The sequence below is a fragment of the Epinephelus fuscoguttatus genome, linkage group LG8, assembly GCF_011397635.1.
Source record: "Epinephelus fuscoguttatus linkage group LG8, E.fuscoguttatus.final_Chr_v1".
Lineage (NCBI taxonomy): Eukaryota > Metazoa > Chordata > Actinopteri > Perciformes > Serranidae > Epinephelus > Epinephelus fuscoguttatus.
Window position 1 is genome coordinate 19459013 of NC_064759.1, and position 18342 is coordinate 19477354.

The 18342-nt window shown below is 44.3% G+C and overlaps 1 protein-coding gene across 1 annotated transcript; it reads left to right on the forward strand.

Annotated features, from left to right (window-relative positions):
• Positions 1 to 618: 618 nt before the first annotated feature.
• stk40 (serine/threonine kinase 40) lies at positions 619 to 17990 on the forward strand. Its single transcript, XM_049583018.1, has 11 exons — positions 619 to 830; positions 4267 to 4393; positions 4894 to 4979; positions 5628 to 5771; positions 6852 to 7076; positions 7385 to 7437; positions 11512 to 11627; positions 13087 to 13231; positions 13496 to 13615; positions 13943 to 14027; positions 14354 to 17990. Exons 2-11 carry the CDS (start codon positions 4276 to 4278, stop codon positions 14570 to 14572), a joined length of 1311 nt encoding a protein of 436 aa, XP_049438975.1. The 5' UTR covers positions 619 to 830; positions 4267 to 4275; the 3' UTR covers positions 14573 to 17990.
• The last annotated feature ends 352 nt before the right edge of the window (positions 17991 to 18342 follow it).

The following is an 18342-nucleotide window of genomic DNA, read 5'->3' on the forward strand; positions in this document are numbered from 1 at the left end:
GTGTGCAAAGTTACATTCAGGTGCATTACCTTTTTGACATAGCAACACAATGGTAAAGATTTCCCTGAAGAGAGAAGGCTGAGATTGAATATTAAGTCTGTATTTTATGTTTTATTGCTCATTATATTTTTAATTAAGGGCTACACTTTTTTATTATTAGATGCTCTATCATTTCTGATGTCTTCTTCTTGTCGGATGATTGTAAAAACGTGTGTTTTAAGAGCTTTCTGTGGCAGATTTTAATTGTAGAGCTCACCCAAGGTCTTAGTTTGTCATGCAGTGTTAAATATAGTAAGTTATGGTCTGTCTGAGAAATGTTTCACCACTACAATGCTGTTTTTAGTGCCTTTTAAGTCCATATGAGTATTTTTGCTTGACATAATAAATAACGTCTACACTGACGTTTACAAGTGATGTAGTTTCATAGAACAATAATTTCAACTTTTCCCGTACAGGCAACTATGATGTAATGCGTTTCATTCAGCAACTTTTATTATGCAAAGAATTTCATCATCAGTGCGCAACCATTTACTGGGAAAAAAACAGGCGGCTGCTGTCATTGGTCGAGCGCGGCTGTCAATCAAACGAGCGTGTGCGTCATTTCCGTTGTCAGGTGGTGCTGTCGCTGTGGAAAGATGCGATCAGCGAGGAGCGGAGGCTTTTCCTTAATTGCTCATTTCGGTAACAGAGGCTAAACAGCCCGAAACCAACCCGCTGTGGTGTCTCCTGTTAAAGCGAGAAGCTCCGCACATCCACCGCAGCGTTTAACCCAAGAAATATCCATGTTGTAAGCAGACAGCGCAGACTTTACCCGGCGGTTTTGGCTCGAGGTAAGCGAGGTGGCGACTACATTGCTATCTAGCTTTCAGGCGAAGCTAGCCAGCTGTAATATTACCTACTTTGTTTAAATGGCCTCCCGGCTGATCCGTAGCCTCCGGGTTGCCTTTAGCTAACGTCGCTCTCCATATATCGTGTTAAAACATCCGTGACACGTTCAAATACACGCTAAAGTAGCCGTTACCGAGCTAACGGCTGCTCCGTGTAGTTTGCACCGTAAGCCGAACTCCTTGTTGTGTTGTGTGCCCCTTTGTGTGGCCGGTGTGCCTGGAGCAGTGGCAGCGTCTTTAGCCGACTAATTCACCCAGCTTTGTTGCTGTAAGTTTTTACGAGCACTCAAGCTTTTGTTTTATGTCGCCCCGTGTAAATATACACCGTAAAATAGCGTGTGTGTGTGTCGTGTTTATTTAAATGACCCAACGCACTGTAACGTTGCCTGTTACGTTAACGCACGCCGTGTAATGCGGTGTAGTATGTGTGATTTTTAAACGTCCCCAGGAGGTCAAATTGTAATTGTTGTGGGCGAAACACATTAGCACCTGGCTGCTCAAGTTGTGAGCTGTCTGTGGAGTGGTTTTGCTCAAGTTGTAAGGCATAACGTCAGCGTTTCACTCCGCGGCTCGTGTTGCTTACAGTGCTCGCTGCCAGGACTGAGCGGTGTCCAGACCTTGTGGTCGCAAAATGGCACCAATCAATGTGTGACCGTCTGCGTGCATTTGTAATTATATTCGTCTTGTGATTTGTAATGTGACCTTGTGTACACAGACGTGCAGTGCGGTCAAGGACGCTGTTATTGCAATAACGTAGTCAACAACTGCAGTGAGAAGTGGGCTTGATGGCGGTAGACGTGTGTTAGAGCTGACATGAGTGATTGACATTTCATTCAAGCAGCAGGATTGAAGCCTGTGTGACCTTCCAGTTGCTTTACCTTTTTGTCCTGACTCTTGTGTTTGATCTATTTGTGGATTTCATTCTATCTCTCTGGCTCCAGATTTTGTAATCCACTCATGTGTTTACTACCTGCCCCGGTGTTCCCATGCTTCCTTTGTCCATCCTGATACTACCTTGATTTTGCAATCAAGCTGTTCTTGCAGAGCCAGACAAGTGGCATGGAGTCTGGGTGGGTGGATCTTCAGACACCTACGTGGTTGTTTTGTTCAGATACTATTTAAGGAGCCCACATTTCTCGTGGGCACCGGCAGCGTGTCTCTCCTTCTTTTGTGTGATATGATTCAGAGGCTGTATCTGTTCTTGTCCTCCCTCTGGTACAGTCAGAGGCAGAGGCAGTCTTTCTCACCAGATCACTGGCTGTGCAGAAAGGCACAGCAGTGTCAGAGAAGGATAGCTGTGTGCTGTCATTGTGCTGATGTCATTTAGGTCAGCATGCATTAGTCGTTGCGTTGACCTTTGCTTTTTAGATGTGTCAGGGGTTGGCTCCGCGGCACTACAGCCGGTGTTTAGTAGGTAGATGAATTGCCTTGGGTCCATTTGCTGTGTGTTGTGCATCAGTTGGGTCAGTTTAGTGTCATCAGCCCACAACTATGTAGCTGGACAGGTAATGCATGCAAGTTACAATCACAGATCACCTTGTTAGAAAAGTGGGGAATGGCAACAAATGTGCTGCTTGTTGGTTTTGTAGAAACTAAATTTAGCAGCCTCTCAAGCTCTCTACCAGCAAATTAAAATATATTAATCTGGCAGCACTGAAAGCTGCATGTACATTGTCGATTCCGCCAACCACTTTGGCCACTAGATGAAAAAGTTAAATAATTTCCTTCCCAGGAGCCTCATGAATTGCACTAGATGATTATCCGTTGCTTTGCTTTGCATGCTCTAGAGTAAGATGCTCTCTTACTATTGGCAGCGTGACTTGGTGTCACTCTGGCTTGTGCCATAAATGCTGTCAGAAAACCTCAGCTCATCAGACTCAGTGGGTGATGACTAGTGGAGATGGAGACAGATGGGCGAGAGACATGATGATGACACTGTCTGCTGTCTGGGATCACAAAAAGCCTCATGGAAGTGAGAATTCATACCAGCCCATACTGACTGCCAACTGTCCTGCCTCCTCTCTGCCCAAAAACGCCAACTGGCGAGTGGCGCACGATTAGTTTTGAAACAGGAAGAAGGCCTAATTCATTAAAAAATATTACATTTCTGTAGTTTGTTCCACTTGCAAGCCTAGTTACATATTCAGAAGTTTTTCGGGCTCTCTCCACTCGATATCTAGTTTGCAGTTTATGAGGTGCTTTGGATTTTATTAGTCTGAATCACCTCTGTAGCTGGCAAAAACATGCACGCCACCACTTATCAGTCAGTGACATTTTATGCTTCATATATGTCACTTTGTGTTGCTTTTCTTGTCAACATAACTCTTATTAAGGGATTTTTTTTTTAAGTTGATACGGCGAACACGCCAGGGAGTTTGGGCACATATTTCTCGCTCTTATTGGTGTTGTCACCTGGGTATTTAGGCATTTCCATCCAATGGAAACTCAGGACGACAGCAGGGTGAATCATTCCTCTCGGTTCAAGGCTCTACTTCCCTGTTACGGGAAACAGATGGGGTTTCATCACATAGGAACTCAGTATCAGTAAACAAAGCATACCTCCTGCTCTCTGCATTCTGGGAGGTAGATCTGTCGCGGCGGTTAAAGTAGTTTGTGTAATGATGATGTGTCACACTGTGTCACTGGTTCTTCTGGCATGTGAATCTAGTTCCTTATCATAGCGTAAGGGCTTGGCTTTTTTTTTCAGCCTTGTTTGAACACGCATGTCCTTTCAGAGGAAGGTCTGCGCAGATAAGCCGGCTGTACAGATTTTGAGATAAAACACGCAGATTAAGAATGGAAGGATTTTTCTAAACCCCACGTCCACTGCAGCAGAAAAAGCTGGAGATGGATATGTGGCTCAGTGGAGAGACTCAAATTAAAAATGCATTTGTTTAAAGTATTTTGTGCTAGTGAGCGAGATGCGTTTACATGACAGCATCGGCCATTTAAATTGCAGATTGTGCCACATTTGCATTGCTTGTTGGGGAGATTGAATCTGAGGTGTCACCTTTGACGCCAGCAGCCATCATTCTGAATGGAGCTGTAATGGCCTCACATTCACACTGAGGTGTTGGTAAACGTGTGGGAGGGATATTTAAAATAGGCTGGGAGGAGCTGCCCTGTAGTTTACCTCTTTTCTACTCTGTTCACAAATCAGTGCACTCTTGTCCAGCCTCTAGTAGTACTCCTGCTAAAGCCCAGGGTATATTCTTTATTTTTAAACGGACTATTTATAAAACCATTGTTTGGTTATAGATTACTGATGCTATTTTTAATCACCGGTTGAGAGTTTGTGTCCTTGCAGTCACATGGATGCACTTACCCTTTAACTTGACTATCTTTATCTCGTGTACTAATCTGATTTATTTCCCTGTAGAGCTCCAGTATGTCCAAGCGGCGCTCGTCGGAGAGGGGGGCTGGAGAGACATCAGGCAGGGCCAGCAAGCTGCAATGTCCTGGGATATCCGGCAATAACGCCAAGAGAGCCGGGCCCTTCATCCTTGGTAAGGAAGCTACTCACATTTTGCACGAGCCCCCAAAGTATGGAAATGGCAGGCAAAAATGTCTGTGTGGCTGAGATTGCACCTAGCGTGCAAGTATGTAAACATGTGCAACCTATCTGCGCAGGAAATCAGTAAAGTTAATGTGTGAATGTGTGTGTGTGAGAGTCGTGGGGTGTCTCGCTGTGAGCGCACGCCTGAGACAAGAATGTGAAGAATTCTGCTGATCCCCCTGACATCGTCCAGAAAGGTCTGAGTCTGTGCTAGAGCGAGGTTACTTCCTCCCTTTGGAAAATGCAACTCTCCCATAGTATTAAACTTGTATGTTTTCTGCTACACAACCCCTCCACTTTTTGCAATGCAGAGTGCCAAAGAAAACATTACACTCTGGGTGTTAATGGGTACGTGCACATGCAGCCTTTAATGAGTTGCAGCGAGAGCACACACTCCGGCATGTAGCCTGCCTTTTGGTCATGCAGCTGTTCTTTTGCTTATCCTTGCAGGGCCTCGCCTGGGCAACTCACCAGTGCCCAGCATAGTGCAGTGTCTGGCCAGAAAGGACGGCACCGATGACTTCTATCAGCTCAAAGTAAGTCTGTCGCAGTCGGACAAATTTTTGTTTCTTTTTCTTTCTTGCAAACTCAGTGAGTTAAGCACACACTTTAAACAGTGAGCATGTAATTCAAAACAAAGCAATGATATCCCTGAAGACATCTGAACCTTTGACCTCCCTTTGTTGGTGCTAATTTTATGGCCCCCTGTTTTAGTCTGGTGCAAACAAAATCTCAGTCGGGCAATCAGTTTATTGGGGCTATCTAATGCCTGTACACACGGGACGGGGCTATAGAAGGGGGAAAAGGAAGGGAGGAAGGTGGCGCCCCACCTGGAATGTCGACTTTTAACCCCCATGACCACGTAGTGAGTCAGTGCGTGACCCTCCCCTCATACCCATAACTACAGCGCCTCAGTGTCTGCTGCGCAGCCTGTTTGCCTCACATTGGTATATGAGCCAGTTTTAAAGCTGCAGACCTTGTATACCACCTCTACAGCACAAACCTTCTTTTAAATGCTAAGCAGATGTAACTTTCTATCATGTCTTCAGTCATTTAAAGGGTTTAGAGTCAGGACTGAAGATTAGCCTCATGCGAAACAGTGAAAGCCCTCATTCCACTGTCTGATCCAGTATGAGCTCTTGTCTTGTGACCTCTAATGTTTGCTCTGTTCTCATGTGTGGCAGATCCTCACGCTGGAGGAGCGGGTGGACTCTGCAGGGGAGACTCAGGAGGAGAGGCAGGGGAAAATGCTGCTGCACACAGAGTACTCCCTCCTGTCTCTGCTGCACAACCAGGATGGGGTGGTCCACCACCACGGCCTTTTCCAGGTAGACTGAAACCTGCACACAATTAGCAATTAAGTTTCTGTTGGCAGGCGCAGCGTATATGATCAGTGGAATGACTAATAAAATGAACAAAAAAAGAGAAGTGTCTTTTAGTTTATGGTGTATTACTCAGCACTGTGTGGGCGAGCATTCTGTATAGTTGAACACGGTAAGTACACCAACATTGCCATGGAGAAGTGTCTGTAACTTTCTGTTTGGTGCAGAATGTGACGTCACCATGTAAGTACAAGTAACAGCATGCTCTTATCAGGCCGGTATTAGCAGAGGTAAGCTTGTCATTAGTCGGGCCAGCTGCTTGTATTTTCCTTATCAGGGTTGTTTCAAGAGAGAAGTGGGAGTAGCATTAAAAGCCATATTTATCTGCAGTCATTCTCTATTCACAGCCCCATCCATTCACAATGAACCCCCCCCTCCCTCACCTGTCTTCCCGTCTGCTTCCTCCTCTAACTTTGTTATTGTTCCATCTGCCTTCTTTCTCTCCCTCTGTTTTTCTTCTTTGTCTCTCTTTCACATCCTGCCCGTTCCACTCTGCCGGTGTTCTCAGAATAGCAGCATTGAGCCGTGCACTCTGATTCATTTAGGCCTGCAATATTGATTGGATTATTATAGTGCATCTCCACTGTGAGAGAACCAGTTAATAATGTACGCTTTCAGAGGTGCTGACTGCATCTAAAAAAAAAAACTGACAACCTGATACAGAAATCAATAAGAAGTGGTGACTCCGCTAAGACTGGAGTTGGAAGAAGAGGAATGACCTTTGTTATTCGTCCTCCACCACCCGGTGTGGAGGGGTGGATGTCTTATTCATGGGCTACATGCGGACTGATTGATGGCCTCTACCCTGCTTGAATCTATATGTCTTTCTAAGCTGAGTGAAGCAGCATGATCGGCCAGTGTAGTACAGGAATCCATTCAGTTTGATGCATTTGTGAATGCATCAACATCTATTGATTGGACGCTGTTAGAAAGTGCTTCTAAAATGCATCAACAACTTTGTCCATAGAATAACATCAGTCCTGAAGATAGCCGCTCACACTTCTGTTTGTTGTTGTTGTTTTACAGGATCGAGCCTATGAAATCGTGGAGGACATGGAGGCCAACAAAGTGCGCAAGATGAAGAAGCGGATCTGCCTCGTGCTCGACTGCCTGTGTGCTCATGACTTCAGCGACAAGACGGCAGATCTCATTAACCTCCAGCATTATGTTATAAAGGAGAAACGACTGAGTGAGCGCGAGGCCATCGTCATCTTCTATGACGTGGTGCGTGTGGTGGAAGCCCTTCATAAGGTGAGAATTTGGTGGTGCACTTCTCTGAAAAGGGTGTTATCAATCATACTGCCAAACACTGCATAAAAGAAAATATAGGCATGTTTTTTTTCATCAATGAAGAGAGTTTGGACACTCCACTGTTTTGGCCAACTGTAGGAGAAATTGCTTTGTTATTGTTAGCTAGTTGCACATCATTTCTGATTACTCATCTCCTATACTCGTGTGCCACTCTCCAAAACAAACTGATTGTTTTGATAGCAGTGATTCACCAAGAACGATCTGACCAGACATTTTTTCCCTCTCTTCCTCTTCTTTCTTGCATGCAGAAAAACATTGTGCACAGAGACCTCAAGCTGGGAAACATGGTGCTGAACAAACGGTAAGATGAAACTCCTTCTCTCTTTCGGCCTTGCCAATCAGTTAGCTGGCCAGTAACCTCCCCACATTACACCAGGTCAGTCATTTTAGCCTGCCAGTTAGTCATTCTGCCTCAGCTCACGTGTGTGAGAGAGGCCTCGGCCGGCCCCAGCAGCCTGTATCCAGTGCGTATTTGGCTTTAAACTCAAGCAGGGGTCACATTCTCAGACTAAGAGTGAGATCAGATGGAGGAACCTAAAGCCCTGCTCTCTTGTGCCTGACTCTGGGTCTGTGTCTGTGTGTTGAGTAAAGGCTGATGATTCATTCCCCGTGGTTAGATTTGTGGAAGAGGAGGGTGAACTGGACTCTGGTGCAAAACAGAGCAAAGAGTATGCCACTGCTTTGTTCTCGGTGGGGCAGTGAGCAATGTTGTACAGCACAGGGGACTCTGGTGAGTGCACCTCGGGTCACAGGGTGCTGCAGATCAGATAGACCCTGCAGAAAGGGAAAACTACTCCTCTGTTAAGCTGTCTCCAAACACCATAGGCACAGAGTATGAGAGAGATTTTGTGTATAATCAGGGGCTGAATCCTGCTACTTTTTCTGCTACATGCATTTTGATATGAATTTGTCCAAGCTCAGATGATTCAGCTAGATTTTGCATTTAACCTATGGAAGGCTGCGTCTGAACAGAGGAGGTTTGCGCACACATTCTTGGAGACACTGATAATCGTCCCACAGAGCCGGCCTTTTCATTTGGAAGGACGTGACTAACACCGACACACACACACACACACACACACACACACACTCTGTTCCTACACCTTCACATCCCAACATGGAGCATGCTTATATCAGTGAGCGTAATCATGGAGTTGTCTCACACTCAGTCATTTCTTATGCATGATCTGTAAGTATGAGTGCGTGCATCGCAATGTCACGTTCCTGGCTTATCTTTAAACCACAGACACGCTCTGCATCACAGGCACCAGAGCGTGTAGCCCCCACCAGCATCATTATCATCATCATCATCATCATCATCATCATCAACAGCAGTAGTAGTAGTGTTGGTGATGAAACAGGAGTGTGTTTTGGCCAGGGGAGAGGAGCAGACGAGTGGAACACTCCGTCCCAGCTGGAGACAAAGGAGAGGCCTGCCAAGGGCCCCATAGCTCCGAGCTGACTCACACCACAATGCACATCACACACGCACACACATGCGCACACAGTCATCATTTATTTACCCTCTACTCTGCATTTTATCTGTTTTTCTTTTACACACCAATTCCTTTCCTGCTTTCATTGGCTTTGTGTTCTGTGCCCTTTGTCACATCCCTTTTTTCTTTTCACTCTTCCCATCTCCTTTATGCCTCATACTTCGCTTGCTTGCATGTTTCCTACAACACTCCACCCTCCTGGATGTGTATGAATGTACAGTCAGTATGGGAAAGACAATTTTAGATGCAGACCGATCTCAAAATCCCCTATGCTCCCTTGCTGATTGTCGCCACTCTGGGAAATGCACCGATGCCATCCACAAGCTCAGCAGTTTATGCAAGAATGATGTGATTTCCTCTTGCAGGGCCAGCTGTTATGAAAGCAGGATGTCATAAATCAATCCGCAGGGTCAATGACAATGTAAGTTGGAGCTGAACTGATTTCCTTATTGTACATTTTTAAGAGGAGATTTGTAGACAGAGACACGCAGCACGGCAAGGTGTCATTATTGTTTTTATTCCTTCCAGAGAGCTCCTCTTAGTTTCCATCACCGTATTATCTCAGGGATGGATTACCCCTTTCAATTGAAATAGAAGTTAGGGGAATGCTTTTTGTTTTTTATGCAGTTTTGCGCAAATCACAGTTCTGAGGAAATGATCTGCAGAAGCTGCCCTGCGTTTAACCTCCGTCCTTGTCAGCTGGTGCATTTCCAGCAAAATGTTGCGGGAAGGGAGGCGAAATCACGGGGGCTGTTTAGGTTTCTGGTTTCCTGGCCTACCCCTGGGGTCACATGATCAGGAAGCAGAGATGGTGTGGTCTCTCTTCAGTCCTCAGGGACCCTTGCCTCACGAGGCAAACATGCAATTTCATTTACCCAATCTCCGGTGCAAGAATAGAAGCCTGGGTCGTGATACGCACAGACAAAAGAACAGACTCCTCTATAAAGGAAGCTTTTATGTCGAGGGTCCTTGAAGCATTGCACTCTGTTCTGGCCCATCCTTGTGCACATCACAAAGCCACTGTATGGTTATAGAGACTTGGATCACAAAAGCTGTTAAAGGGCTGGATCACATAAGTAGCTGGAAATGATGTGAACCGAGTGTTCTAAAGGAAGATTGAGATTGGAGCATTTGCTTGAAAATTGAGTGTTTGACAGGAATTGGCTCCAGACGCTGCACTGGGAGCAGTGAGTGTGTGTGTGTGATGGAGCAGAGTGTGAAAGTGAGAGAGAATAGGGGAAGCTGTTGACCTCAGGCTTTTTAGAAAGCGGATGTGGGTGAGGAGCGTGATCCAGAGAGGACCCAGGCTCTAGACCGTGGCCGCTTTTGTGTGTGCTCATGTGCCTCTGAGTGCATTTTCGCGTGTGCGTGCTCACCATGGGAGCAATCGTGTGGGTGCACTCGAAGTTGTGTGTTTGTGTACATATTTTAAATCTTCGTGAGCTTCATATACTCGTTTGCCAACCCATCACCATGCAGGCTTAGTCATCGAGACAATTATCCCAAGCCACAAGTTGACTCATATGTTTGTCAAAGTGCGGCTTTTTATTTTCTCTTTCTCTGCTGAGAGAACACAGCGATATAGAGCAGTCCATAGTCCCTGGGTTTTAATACTGTTAGGTTTCACTCCGCCACAAGCAAACTAAATTTACCTTTGATGACTCAGAGAAAAAACCTTATAGTGCCACGTAGTTTCCACAGAAACCAAATTAATCAAACATCGCTGGTAACATCAGCGGGTCTTCTCAAACTTGGAAGCGCCAGTGTGTCTGGAGTGGTCTTGCTCTTGATACGTCTCTGGCCTGATGTAGGAAGATGGCTTTCAGCTAAAACAGTGATGTTGATACTTTAAGTAGAGCATTAAAGTTGACGTAACACTTAATGGGAAGGTACAAAAAAGGAACAAGAGACAAAAGAAGAACATTAAGCAAATAAAAGAGAAAATTATCTACATCAAATCTCTAATGCAGTCCTCTGTAGTTGAAACTAACGGACAGATACAAGGGTTCTGCACACAGATGTCAAGCTGCATGAGAAGTCTATGCTTTAAGAGCAATCTTTATTTTAAAATCAATTCTGTATTTGCAAATAGTATATATGTTTACCAGATATGCAGGACATCTTCCTGATTCAACCAATTTTGCACAATTTACTTAACAGTTGGCTTGAAGTCTTAAAAATGTTCTCACATGTGCCTGTCTTCAACTTGATCTTTTGATTTTGATTGTTTGATTTGGGATAGGTGTAAAGCAGATTTCTTTTTTTAAAGAAGATAAACATGCATGCTTAAAAATGGAGAATATAACGGCTGCTACAGAGCAACAATGCAACAGATAACGTACAAGGATCTACTGAATCAGAGACATTTTTGAAAGCTATCTTGGGAACATCGTTTGGGAAGGGCCCCTCCGGACAGTCCTCCTGAATCTTGTTAAATTCTTTAATAAAAAGGAAAACCAATATTTTAAATGCAGGTATAACACAGAGAGATGGGAGACTGTCTTTTAATAAGACTGGGCATGCATACTCTGTTTTGCATCTGGCAGTCATGAGATACTGATGTATATTTAAGGCCCAGTGAACCATGAGATTATTAAAACAACAAGGCATGCTAGCAAGTTCTCTCTGTCTCTGTCGGCCTGGGTTTGCCTCATGCTTTGAGCTATGAGTGTGCAGTGTTTCACATTCTAAACTTAACATTTGTTATGATGAGTAAGACTGTTTTGCCACGGTTTGATCAAGTTAAAGAGGAGATTACTAATATGGGGGTGCACATAAGAAGTGGGGATATTTAGGTCATTGTTTGATGCAAAATTGCCGAAGAATAAGATGTATGAAGGTTATTTATGAGGTGTGTTTGCATGTTTGTGTGCTTACAGGACTCACCGAATCACCATCACCAACTTCTGCCTCGGAAAGCACCTGGTGAGTGAGGACGACCTGCTGAAAGACCAGAGAGGAAGTCCGGCCTACATCAGCCCTGATGTATTAAGTGGTGAGTACAAAACAGATACGTGGCGTGTGCTTTCATTTATAGCACAGTATGTGTGTCAAGCGAGGTTTTTTTCAGAGACGTATTGAAAAGCTGCTTTCTGTCATTCGGTCACGGGGGGGTCAGCATCACCCAGTTTTTGTCACTTTCAAAAACTGACAATCCAACAGTCACACCTGTTTTTGCAGCAACTGATCGTGTGTGCACAGGTGTGAAAACTGTCCTCGCTGTCTTTGATTTGCCACCATCCATTTTAGGTTGTGAAATAGGGTTGTGAAGTGTATTAACTGCAAGTGTCGAATGTATTAACATGCATACATTTCCAGACCTGGTTCTGGTCTGAAGAGAGACCCTTTTTGATCCAGGACCAGATGGGGTTCTGGGATTCTTTTAAAGAGCGTTGTGTAACGTTAAGCAGTCAGTCTTATGTTTGGTTTTCTGGTTATTAAGCAACAAAAAAGGGGTTATGTTGCAATCTGGGACTGGCAAAATGCTAGGAATAGCTTTTTTTTGTGGTCTTTGTTTCTGTAATCACGGTGATGTTGCATTTTCTCATGGTATGTGTCTGCAGAAGAAGCTTCTTTCCTCTTTGTGTGAAAACTAAAAAGCAGAAATCAGTTTTTATTGTTTGGCTTCACAATGCTCATTTGTGCAGACCTGAGCACCACACACATATCAGGTTGATGCTTGAGCACACACTTCCATGGTAGATCCCAGTATCATCCATTCAAACATAGATTTCCAGAGCATTGTCGTGGACAGTGAACAAGATTGAAAATCTCAAACAGAAATCTTTCCGCTCCAACCACTCAAAAACTGTAGATAAAACCCGGGCGTGTATATCAGCATAACGTGACAGGCACACAATTAAACAGAGCTTCAGTGACTCACACACTGATGACTCACTGGAGGGAAACTACTCCCATCTACCCCCTTCCCCTCCCATCCCCCGCCTGTGTGTGTGTGTGTGTGTGTGTCACAAGCTTTAACATAATTGCCTGCTGCTGTTGTTACCGCCTGCCTGGCTGTAACAACACTGCCTATGGTCATGCACAGCCATGATGCTCCACCCTCACCAGTTCCAGTGTATTCACCGCCAATCCATGTCTGATTTAATGGCTCAGGGTTGTCTATAAAAACATTTCCCAGCTCCCATTTTCAAAGTCGGCAGTGCACTGGACATTTCTAGGAAATATGATTGATGTGGAGTCATAGCTTGTGTTTGTGTTTGCTCATCTCGTTAATCATTAGACCTGGTGACTGATCAGGAATTGAACTTGTGAAAGGGTTGATCACCCCTGAGTCACACAGGGTCGAAACTGTCAACACACAAACATTGATTTCAATCTCTGTGGCTTATCTGATTTTGCAGTTTGCAAAGCACTTTACTGTCTCTGTGTCAATTGCCACATTTGTTTATATCAATCACTGATCCTGATCCCCTCCTCCTTTCTGTCTCCAGGTCGGCCATACCGTGGTAAACCCAGTGACATGTGGGCTCTTGGCGTGGTCCTCTTCACCATGCTGTATGGCCAGTTCCCCTTTTATGACAGCATACCTCAAGAGCTCTTCCGCAAGATCAAGGCTGCTGAGTATTCCATCCCAGAGTGAGTACCTGTCCATGTGACATTTCAGATGTATTCAAAGCAGCTGTATCCAACAGTTACAGCACATGAACATGAAAAACTTTATATAACTACATAGTTTTGCATACTCCATATGTAATTAAGAGGTTTTTCTTTCATGCTGAACATTACTAAGAATTATCCACATTATCATATTCAGTTTGGACCTGAAGATACGGCACTATAATCCTTCAGAAGTGGCTTTGCGACTAAATCGCATTCCTGTTCACTTCCACCTCTTCACAGGGACGGTCGAGTGTCTGAGAGCACGGTGTGCCTGATCAGAAAGCTGCTGGTGTTGGACCCTCAGCAGAGGCTTACTGCAGGAGAGGTGCTGGAGTCTCTCAGTGCCATCATTGCCTCATGGTAAGTGCTCCCCCTGCTGGATGTTTGGAAAATGCATCAGATGTGTTGAGTCTCAGGTCATGGTTTTATTGTTGAAGAGCTGAGAAATAATTGTAATGAACTTGTGTGCTGCCATGAGTGTAAAGGTTTCCACTGGTTTTCTTTTTTTGAAGTAATTTACTTATTACATTTTCAACAGGGTAACTAGTAATCTGGGACCCATTACATTTCAAATTAACCTTCCCAACATTATGTATGAATATCCTAATGTTAGACAGTCAGTAATTTAACATGGGTAATTTAACAAGCTGACTGTTGCTGATCTTTGTTGTGTTTCCCTCGTCACAGGCAGTCTGTTTCATCGTTGAGTGGCCCTCTGCAGGTGGTGCCGGATATTGACGATCAGGTCAATCACCCAGAACATCTGCAAGAGGTAAATTATTGTAGAAACATGACATCACAGATCGGATGGATGGATAGATGGATGGATGGATACTTTAGGGTTAGGAGTTAGGGTTTAGTAGCTCACAGAAAGGCTCAACAACAATAAAAAAGGTGCCAATAGAAATGAATAAAGTATAGGGGGACAAAGTATAGCCTCTAACTTATGAATGTAATTCACCTGTTTTAGTTGGTCGTGCCTCATGTTGACATTACTTCTTGGGTACACTCAGAGAATGTGTTTATTTGGGCAGAAAACTTGTTTATTTCAGCTCAGATGTTGCAGCACATTGAACAGAATACATTTTCTTCCCTCAGGCCAAGGTGATAGAAGAGTCTTCACAGTACGAGTTTGAGAACTACATGCGCCAGCAGCTGCTGCTGGCTGAAGAGAAGAACACTATCCACGAGGCCAAGAGCTTTCTCACCAAGCGCCAGTTTGGCAGCATCCCGCCTGTAAGGCGTCTGGGCCACGACGCCCAGCCTGTCAGCCCGTTAGATGCTGCCATCCTGGCACAACGTTTCCTCCGGAAGTAGTCCCCAACCACCCATGTCAGCCTCCCTGATCTCCCCGGGGGAGTCCAGAGACCTGTGGAGTCCAGAGAGGACTGAGAAGGATGAGCCCCCAAAATTGAACTCGCGTACAGGAGGCCCAGCCTGACCCAGGTACAGACGGCCCCATTCCTAGGTGGGTTTCGGGCAAGCTAGGTAGAGCAGGTGTGAGGAGAGCACCAGAACAAACTGCCAATTGAAAACTTCACTCCTAGTGTCTGGATCCTCCAGTGAAACATGGAAAGCCCCGGAGGAAGATCTGAACCAAAGGTTCCTTGCCCTCAGGTCACCCACAGTCAGATCTCACTGTGCAACCAACCTGATGGCACTGTCACATATGGGGCTAACACAAGGCTCTGCCTGGAGCATTGAAGAGACGATTAACCCCATATTCCTCCTCCTCCTCCTCCTCCTCCTCCTCCTCCTCCTCCTCCGAGATCTCCCTACTGTAACACTTTCCCCATCAACTCTGGATCCCCTGAGCAATACAGGACCAGAATCATGTAGCAACCCCCTCTCTTCCTAGTGGTTAATGGTATTGCCTCAAGTCAGATCACCTGATCACAGATGTCACTTCTCTATACCTCCATTCCACCCTCCTCTCACTCCTTCCTCTTCCTCTCTACTGTTTTCCTGTATCGAAAATGATCCAGACTGGTTCTGTCTGTAACTCTGACTTCAAATCAATCTACCTCTCTGTCTCTCTTCTCTGTTGGTAAACCATGCTCACTGTTCTGAGACAAGGGATTGTAACAATGGAGTCTTGATGCCACCAGTGACATAAAGCATTAATGTTTTCTGTCAGAGTGATAATGCTTTGAAACCGTTTCAGTGGTTTCAAAAAATCTGAATAAGCTTTTTATCATATATTACCTTAATAAGTAGCATTTCACCCCTACCTTTGGATTGAAGATACAGAATATCAAAGTGTGTACATACATCCTTTGATATTTGCAAAATGCATTGTCTCCTGCTTTTGCTCATCCCTGTGGAAATCTATTTTTAGCATCTAGGCAGCTAGTGTGAGGTACCTGGAAGTCACAATGCCAAGAACTGAATGGGAAACACTGTTGGATCCTCCCTGCCAAGGCATATTGATGGTAACGCTTCCTCAGTGCCATTATAGTGGAGATCAGGCACTGTCACGTTTCTATTGCCAAAAATCATGTCTTAAATTTACTCTAAGCCAAGGAAACTGGTACCCACAGCCTCATTCAGAATCAAATGGCTTCCAGGTATTCCAACTTCCCTGTTTCTCTTTATCAAGACAGATCATGGGTTGATCAAGTGTTTTTCAGTATGAATGTGAACTGTCATTCAACGCTTTGATGTCTGCAGTATCCGTGAGTGTGCACGTGTGTGTGTGTTTCGGGCCAGGCGAAATCAAGAGTCTGCAGAGCTGTCGAGCTGTTCACCTCTAACAGCCTCAGACCCTTTTAAGCTATCCTCCAATCATTGTGTTCTGTTATCTGGCCTGCCTCAGTGGCAGACACTGTGAAAACCCGAGCAGGCTTTGCTGAGACGGGGCTTGACTGAATGCTTTAGCGATCGTCATTTGTAAAATGTCACACATCTATCGACATTCTCAAGCCCTCTCTTGAGCACAACTTGTACATGCTTGTATTATCTCACCATGTAGGCTCTCTGCGCAGAGAGGCTAGCTGGTGGCCGGTAATCAATACTGTAATATTTCATAGAGAAATGAAAATACAGACTCGTAAGTTTTAAGTTTAATTGCTGGGTCTTCTTGGCTATCGATACGTTCTCGTCTTTTTATCAAACGCTTTCTTCAAACCATGGCAAAGCTACTAACCAGTGACTGTTAGGCATCTGTACACTGCAACTTGCCTTTGCGTATTGGTACCTGCTTTAGGCTATCTAGACCTCTTCCTATTTATATTCAAACTGATTGCATGAACATAGGCTCTGGAATATTTTCAAATGTCTTTACTTCTTTTTTTTTTTCCTTGTAATTTCATGTTGATTTATTTATTCACTTGTGTAGACTCCCCCCGAAACCCCCCTAAACCACTGGGGCTTGTGTCACAGACTAGGAGCAGTTTTATGTCAGTGAAACAGGCCCCAAATCTCTTTTCCTCTCTCAGCTTTAAGAAGTGTTGTTAACTCCAACAGTCGTTCTCATTTTGATCCTTTTCAGCCACACTCATGAAGAGTAGCATCTGTTTTTGTGTTTTTGGTTTCCTAAATCATTTTCTTGCCATTTTACCACACAGTCTGTGGTCAACTTAAGCTACACTAATAACAAGACTGACTCTGCATAGTTATATTTTTTACAAAAAACAAAATACTGGCACATTATGTTGATTTACGGGAGTTTTTCTTTTTTTTTCTTTCTTTTTTTTTTTTTTCTTCTTATTTCATTCACCCTAAAAGTCCCCACACAAGGCTGCACTCTCCGGTCAGTATGTAAATATGTACCATCACGACTGCGCCAGTCACATTGTATGTAGTTCCACCCAGTGTGATACTAACTGTTTCAACACATGCCGATTGACGTGCATTATAGGCCACGTTGGCCACCAGCCACCACATCCAGAGGTGAAAATCACATGTAAAGACAGCTGTCGGCTCTCTCCCACCTCAATGTGAATTCCATGGGTATACAGCAGTATTGTAGTAGTCTAGGTCGTTCATCAGAAAAGGGTGTTTTCATGAACACCGTAGCCATCGCCGAATGCTGACATCAAGTGATCCGTCTGTGGAAAGTGTCTTACACCATCTTCCATGACGCTCGACTACAGATTAGTAACTAAAGGTTCAATAGACCCGTGACGTAGATGTTATTTTGTCTCTCCCCCCTCTAATCAAAAAGTGTTTCACCTTCTAGCTAGTGGATTGTACACATTCAATGTTTGTTTTACAGAGTTGTATTGATAGACTGCAGTGTGGACTGAAAAAGCATGGACGTAGTGTGAGGTTCAGCTCTGTGTAAAACACGTGACTGTTGCATGATTTTGAACTTGCAAGGTGTGCCGGTGCAACTGATTAAGACTTTGAAGATAAGTTGCTCCTTTGGGTTCTACGAGAAACTACAAAGCAAAAATAGATAGACCCCTTGATTAATGAGTTGTGAAATTTGGTTGTTGATTTTCAAAAATTTGAGTTTTTGTGATGATTTTCACCCTGCTTCTAAAGTCTTCAGTATACATCCGATATATTGCTGACTGTCTCAACTGGAAACTCGGTGTAGGATGTGAAATGTGGTGTAAGTTTAAACCCAATGGGACAATGTGTTGTAAGCTGCTTGGTCGGACACGGGCATCTAGATACAGAAAACTGCGTAATTGTACAGATGAAAAACACGTTTGTATAAAAAACATATTTTTCTACTTCATCAGATCTCTACATGCATGTCAGCAATAAACTTTGATATGGAAACATTTATCTTTGTCATGCCTCTGTATTCTGACGCTTCCTTTTGTTGCCAGTAGGTGGAGCACTTTCTTAAAAAATGAAACCAAAGCCAGCACTAGGACCAGTGTAATTAACATTGGCACTTGTAGAACATTATATTGAATGTTCTTCTTTGTTGGTGTTCACTTATTTCTTTACCATATGTGGACAATACAAGCTACAGAAAAGGCTCAGCTGCACAGTGCCAGCCATCTGTATGTGCTTTTACATGATGTGGTCTCGTTCCTCTGAGGGCTGGACCTGTGTGAAGAACGAACAGAATATAGAATAAATGAGTCTCTGTGCGTCTATACCACCTCGGTCTTGCGGTGAGCTGGGTT

Coding starts and splice junctions, on each gene's coding strand:
- stk40 (XM_049583018.1), top strand. CDS start 4,276: ATGTCCAAGCGGCGCTCGTCGGAGAGGGGGGCTGGAGAGACATCAGGC. Junction 4,394..4,893: donor AGCCGGGCCCTTCATCCTTG/GTAAGGAAGCTA, acceptor TTATCCTTGCAG/GGCCTCGCCTGGGCAACTCA. Junction 5,772..6,851: donor ACCACCACGGCCTTTTCCAG/GTAGACTGAAAC, acceptor GTTGTTTTACAG/GATCGAGCCTATGAAATCGT.